General features: G+C 52.6%; 1 protein-coding gene across 2 annotated transcripts in view; it reads left to right on the top strand.

The window, feature by feature from the left end:
* Nucleotides 1-237: 237 nt before the first annotated feature.
* The window catches only part of UROC1 (urocanate hydratase 1), a 40,680-nt gene continuing 34,049 nt past the window's right edge, over nt 238-6,868 (top strand). Inside the window, exons 1-2 of one of the 2 annotated variants that reach the window (XM_072784853.1) lie at nt 238-571; nt 1,840-1,971. Coding sequence is in view for 1 of the 2 variants with exons in the window: in XM_072784852.1 (XP_072640953.1) it covers nt 332-571 (240 nt within the window). In the remaining variant the exon portion in view is untranslated. The remainder of the gene's footprint in view (nt 572-1,839; nt 1,972-6,868) is intronic. The other variant, XM_072784852.1, reaches the window with a different exon arrangement.

The raw sequence follows: 6,868 nt of genomic DNA, 5'->3' as shown, positions 1-6,868 counted from the left end.
TTTCTGCACAGATCCTACGTTCTGTGCCAGCCTCAGTGTCCCACAGCTCCCCACCAGGATGAAAACCCAACATCACGGGCCAGCTCTAAGACTGCCAAAGCAAAGCCCAACATCAGAGCCCCACAGCGGCCCAAAGCTGTGACCTAGAAAACACAGCCCCTTAAGGCCAACACGCGGCGAACAGGACAGACAGACCAGTGCGTAGCCGTGTCCCCTACACGAGCCTGGCCTCTCAGAAGGCTGCCCGTGGCTCAGGTCAACACTGCAGGCTGCCAGGAGGGGTCAATGACCCAACGGCCTTCCCCTGGCTCCTTCTGCGGACCTGGGCCCAATGAGGGGCTGGGGAGGTGGCTCCGAGCCGAGGCCCCTGCCCAGCTGGACCGTGACCTCCCAGTCTCTGCCTGGCCTCCTCGCAGAGCTGGCCTCCGCCTCAGTCTGCGCCAGCATGTCCAGCCTCCAGGCACTGTGCTCCGGCCTGCCGCTTCGGCCCCTTCCGGAGAACCGGGGACGCTGGGCTGGGGTGCCCCATGCGCCCGTCAGGACCCCCAGCCTCAGCCCCGCCGAGGAGCAGGTAAGCCATCAGCCCATGCCCGCTGGGCCTTTTGCCCTCTGGGTGCTCTCTGGGTGCGTCCAGGTGGGCATTTCCTGTTCCTGGGTCTCTAGGGAGCTGCAGCTTCTCAGCTCAGCCTCCCACCCCTGCCGCCGGGAGCCCCGAGGGGTGTCGGTGGGACAGAGGGATCCAAGTATTCCGCACCCCTTCCACCCACTTCCTCATTGCCCCCCAACTGCCATCCTTGGGTATAAGATCAGGGTACCCACCCACCACTGGGGACCTGAGGCCCAAGGTCAGAGGAGTAAAGCCTGGGTGAACAGCCCCCCCCAGGCACAGCCCCGCAGGGCCCCCTTCTGCCGCAGACGCTCCGCGACTTGAAGGTCTGCAACGTAGTAGGTGAGCTCCTGCTCCGCCTGCGCCCCTCCCCCAGACCTTGCAGGGAGCCCCCGGGGGCGCTGGTGGCGGTGAGGGGGCGGCGGCAGCCGGGTGGCCCCCAGAGCCCCGCGGAGACGGCCCGGGGCTGGGGCTGGGGACGCTTGGGCCAGCGCCCCAGGCAGGTGCGACCGTCGGGGCCTGGTCTCCCCGTCAGCTGGGTGGGGGCCCGATACGTGAAGTAGGGGGCACGTTGACATCAACAGGACTCTTTATCTTCGCTCAAAATAGTCGAGAATTTCAGGAACAGTGCGTTGGGGGAGGAGAAATCTAAGCACAAACTTTAGAAAAGGAACCGCACAACCCCAGATACAGACCGCGGCCCTTCAACTCCGCGGAGGAGGTGGGGCGGGGGCGGGCTTGGGGCAGAGATGGGGAAGAGGGGGCGGGGGAAGAGATGCGGGGGCGGGGCGAGGGCGGGGGGAAGGGAGGACGGGACGGGGGAAGAGATGCGGGGGCGGGGCGAGGGCGGGGGGAAGGGAGGGCGGGGCGGGGGAAGAGATGCGGGGGCGGGGCGAGGGCGGGGGGAAGGGAGGGCGGGGCGGGGCGCAGGGCGGAGGGAAGCGAGGGCGGGGTGGGGCACGTGAGGGGTGTTGCTGGGGGGCAGGGCCGGGCGGGGGCGGAGGTGAGGGATGTTCCTGGGGGCGGGGCTCGGGAAGGGGCTGGACAGAGCCGGCAAGGGAGCGGTGGGGGAGGGCGCTGGGGGGAGTGCTGGGTGGTGCTGGGGGCGGAGCTCTGAAGGCCTGGCTCCGCCCCCTCCTGGGGGGTGCGCTCATCTGGCCCAGGTCCCTAAGCCAAAACGAGTAGTCATTAAAGCTTCCTTTCTCTGGGTCACCTCCCTGCTGGGCGCCAAGGCCTCGACCTTTGACCAGTGAGGGCCTGGAGGGCTCTGACAGCTGCCCATCTCAGGTGACTCTTCTAGGGCTGTGTGCTGGGCAGAGGGCACCCGAGAGCAGAGGAGCTGGACCCCCTCAGCTTGGCCCTGGGTATGTCGCCATGGAGTGGGGCTATTTCAGGTCTGGGAGTTTGGGCTGTGGACACCTGCTGGGATGCCAGGGTCAGCCAGCCTTCAGCTGGCACCTATGAAACAGTAAGAAAGATGTATGTTGACCTCTGCCCTGACGCCCCCCTTCCTGCTAATATTTGGCATTTGACCTCAGTTCCTGGCACAAAGCTCCTAAATTCTTTGGAATTTCCTGGGTGATAGGAGCCTCTTTTGTTGTAAGGAAGCCACTGTGGGTAGGCTCCTAGATGGGGGCCCCGTCACTGAAAAGACCATTCCTTGATTAGGAACTTGGGCCTTTAGGCCCGCCCCCTATTCTCTAGAGAGGGGAGAGCAGCAGGAAATGGAGTTAATAATCCATCATGCTATGTGTCGAAGCCTCCATTAAAAAAATCCCTTAACTACCCTTAAGAGTTCAGAGAGCTGGGTTGCCGAACACATTGAGGTGCTGGGACAGGTGTGGTACCCTTAAGGGCATGGAGCTTCCATGCCCTTTCCCTATATCTTACCTTGTGGACTTCTTCATCTGGTGATTCATCAGTATCCTCTCTCAGATGCTTTATTATATAATAAACCAGTAGGCGTGTTTCTTTGCATTCTTCGAGCTAGTCTAGCAAATTACAGAACCTAGAGAGGGAGATCATGGGAGTCCCAACATGTGGCTGGTTGGTCAGAGTACAGGTGGAAGCCTGGGATGTGTGTCTGGTGTCCGAAGTGGGAGGGGTAGTCTTTGGGACTGAGCCCTTAACCTCAGTGTGTTAGCTCTGGGTGTGAGGACTCCTGGTGGATGGTGTCAGAACTGAATTGAATCTCAGGCCACCCAGCTGGTGTGGAGAACTGGTTACATGGTGAAACCCCTCAAACCAGTCACAGAAGCATTTTTAAATTAAAAAAAAAATTAAATGTGTCTCTTTGATTTTTGATGTAAACTTTCCAGGCGATTTTAGAAGATAAGGAAGTCAAGTATTCAAGTAAAAGTTCCCACTTCTCCTATGTCACCATGGCCATTTGGGGGGATATCCTTCTGCACACACTTTATGGATGTACAAAATGTGTGTGTGTCCTTCTTAAGAATATAAATAGATACATTCTATAAGCATCAGGTCTTTTTTAGATGTTCATTGTTGGTGAGTTTAGAATTATCTCATTCGTGTTAACTGGTGTGCAGTGTTTCATTATTTGGCTGTGCTTCACTCTGTGTTCTTCTTTAAGTAGATTTCTCTGTTTAAATATAGAGTATGGTCTGGCTATAATTTTAGTCAGTGTATTCTCAGCACAAACACAGGACAACTTCGATAGCGCAGAAGGAAATTTTCATCTTATAACAGAAGCCGTTGCTCTACCAGAGAGGTCTTCAGCACCCCCTGGCGCCATATGCAATTACTCTTAGTGACCTTTTCTCCATATCCTGTGCCACCCGCAGCGGCTGTTCTGGACATCAGATACTAGACCTGAAGACCTCCCAGCTGTGTCCGTGTCCCCATCATTAACAACATACTATCTTGAGCTTCTTTTTTTAAACGATTTTATTAATCTATTTGTTAGAGACAGAGAAAGAGGCAGAGACACAGGCAGAGGGGGAAGCAGGCTTCCCATAGGGAGTCCAGTGTGGAACTCGATCTTTGAATTCGGGGATCACACCCTGAGCCAAAGACAGACGCTCAACCGCTGAGCCACCCAGGCATCCGTATCTTGAGCTTCTTGAGAGAGGGGCTCTGTTGGGTTCATTCCTTGGTTTTCAGTGATAGCGGTATTTGTTTGTTGAATGAATAGGCAAGAGTATATGCTAAGTGTCCCAACCAAATCCTACAAAAGATTAATGGGCAGGAGAAATCTAGGAGAGCTCATTGGAGAAGATGGTCTTGGCAACACAGGCAAGGTTCTTAGACTGAGAAATCCAAGAAGGAAGTCCATTTGAAGACAAAGGGGACAGTGAACGCGGAGAGATGGGCCTGTCCAAAATAGAGGTGGAGGAGGCCCTATGTAGGTTCAAGCTGGCTGTAAAGCTTGGAGAGTCAGGCCCAGCCCAATTACAGAGGACTTTGAAAGCCAAGAGAAGTGTGGACTTTATATGATGAGTAATGGAGAGCCCCTGAGGGTTTCTGAGCAGGGGCATGACTGGCTGCTTAACAATACTCCCCACAGAGTATAAAGGTTTCTAGAGATTTCCTAGAAGGGCAGGGTGGGCAAGAGGCTCAATCAGATGAAAGAATTGGCAGCATGGAGGGCCATGAGTGTGGCGAATGATCATTTTGGTGGCTGGCACTCCCAGGACACATATATGTGCCAGACCCTGTCCTGAATGTGGCAATTCAGTTAGTCTCCAAGACAGCCCTATGACGTGTGTGCTGCTATTGTGCTCATGTTCCAGAGGAGGAGACTGAAGATGGGGCAGGTGAAGCGTGCACATGCCACATAGCCACCCCTCTGGGATAGACTGAGACATGAAGAGCTGGAGCACTGTAGAGGCCCCTCTGTGGAGGCCGCCACGCCCCCAGCTAGGAAGAGCTTGAGCCACAGTTGGAAACCAGGAGGTCTGGCTCCAGGTCGAGTCAGAGCTGGCCTAACGAAGCCTGAGCAAGAGTGGGTGTGACACTTGAGGTGATCCAAACGAGGCCACACCAGGTGGATCATAGCTATCATTTTTGACAGAAAGAGTGATAGTCGGGCAGCCTGGGTAGCTCAGCGGTTTAGTGCCACCTTGGCCCCAGAGCCTGATCCTGGAGTCCAGGCTCGAGTCCCGTGTTGGGCTTCCTGCATGGAGCCTGCTTCTCCCTCTGCCTGTGTCTCTACCTCTCTCTCTCTCTCTCTGTGTATCTCTCATGAATAAATTAATAAAATCTTCAAAAACAAAAAACAAAAAAAGGAGTGATAGTCAAAAACTTTCAGGTGGCTGATTTTGCCCCACCAGCACACTGCCAGGTTAGAGTGGAAGTAAGGCCTAATCTGAATTCTCTCCCCCTCTCCCTCCCCGACCCCCCCTCTCACACACACACCCTATTCTGTGAGCTAAACAAAGTCATAAGCTGGCATCATCTTAAGGGGCTCAGCCACCATGTGGGCAAGATTTGCTTATGGCAGAAGTAACACCGCTCCTGAGACAGGGTTCTATCGCTGTCTGTTATTTTCCTAGGACTGCTGTAATAAATCTCCACAAACAGAATGGCTTTAAAATAGCACAAATGTATTCTCTTACAATTGCAAGTGTCGGAAATCTGGAATGGGTTTCCTTGGGCCACAAGCAAGAAACATTAATGTGTAGGCAAGAATACTGGATTCATTTTTCTTCTTTTGCTCTCCGATTGAGTCTCATGATTCCTATTTTTCGTAGCACAAATATTATATATGAGATTGTCCTGGTTTATGTGTATGTGTCCCAAAAGTTCATAATATATTTTCAGTAGTATTAAATATGTTTTGAAATATCAAGTTAAAAAAATATATGCAGCAGAGCTGCACTCCTTCTGGAGGCTCTGGGGGTAAGGGTGGATCTCTTTCCTTGCCTCTTCTATCTTCTAGAGGCTGCCTGCAGGCCTCATCCTGTCTTCCATCCTCAAAGCCAGCTGCATGGCCAAATTCAAATCTCTCTTTCTGACTCAGACCCTCCTGCTTCGCTCTTACAAGGGCTCTGATGAATATATAAGGCTGACCTGAGTAATGCAGGATAATCTCCCTTCCCCAAATCCTTAACTTAATCACATCTGCAAAAATCACATCTCTTTTCTCTTGTCATTTAACATATTCACAAGTACCAGGGAATAGAATGCAGACATCTTTGGGGCCCCACCACACCATCAGGGACCCGGAATTCTCCAACCTGATGGCTGAACCTGGGACATTTTATGAATTAATCCTCTGGCCCTAATACAGGCCACTGAGCTTGTTAGATTTTCAGGTGGGAAAATTAAGGCCAGGTGGGAGTGGGGCTTGTCTAGAATATTCTTTCCAATTTAAGGATCTTGAATACACCTGATTTCACCAATAAGCACCCACTTATAACATGCATTATATGATTAATGGGCCATAATTTCACCAATGATAACCCACCTGTGACATTCTATATGCTGCATAGCAGACCCTGTGGTGTAGATTGAGATTTGGAGAGCTGAAGTGCTTGTGGTTGCATCCTGAGATTGGTATGCCAGCTGACCACCCAGGGGGATGCCAAGGAGTGTGCCTGCTGGCTCTCCCTGTGGGTGCTGTGGCATTTAAAAATAAACCAAAGACCTCTAAACAAGGAAGCTACTACAAAGCCAGGGTTGGGGAGGAAGCAAGAAACCCTTAGGTTCTGCATCAGGGTCTTTAAAAAGAACAGGTGAGTTAGAGGCACTGTGTGCTGGTCAGTGTGCATGTTCTCACCTAATCCAACTACACAGTTGTACTCTGCCACCAAGGGATGAAGAGACTGAGGTTAGGGTGACCAGCCCAAGTTCACATAGTAGATGGCAGGGCCAGGGGCAGCTCAGCTCTGGCTGCTGGTCCATGTTTCTCGGGGGGCTGCCAACCTTGTCCCTCCACCCAACCTTTCCTTGCTGAACCTCCTCTGCTGAGGTTCCCAGGGTCCGTGGGGGCACCTATCCAACCAACCCCCTACAGGCCTGTCTTAGGTGTGTGGCAGGACCCTGGACAGACACAACCTGTCTGAGCACCACTGTCTCATCTTGATGCTGAGAACTGCTCCCAGTCAGAGACTTGGAATATTTAATCCAGGCCAGCAAAGAGAGCTGCTGCTTTGTAACTTGTTTCACTGAAGAAATATTTGCTGCTTGTCTATTAGGTAACTCTAGGTTTAGTGGGTAAAGTTATTGAACAAAAATATAATAGAATACTGTTGCTGAACTAAGTAAAAACATGAAATTGTAGATAAAAAGATATAGTTT

This window comes from Canis lupus, chromosome 19 (genome assembly GCF_048164855.1).
Source record: "Canis lupus baileyi chromosome 19, mCanLup2.hap1, whole genome shotgun sequence".
NCBI lineage: Eukaryota > Metazoa > Chordata > Mammalia > Carnivora > Canidae > Canis > Canis lupus.
This window is presented reverse-complemented; position numbering and strand designations above follow the sequence as displayed.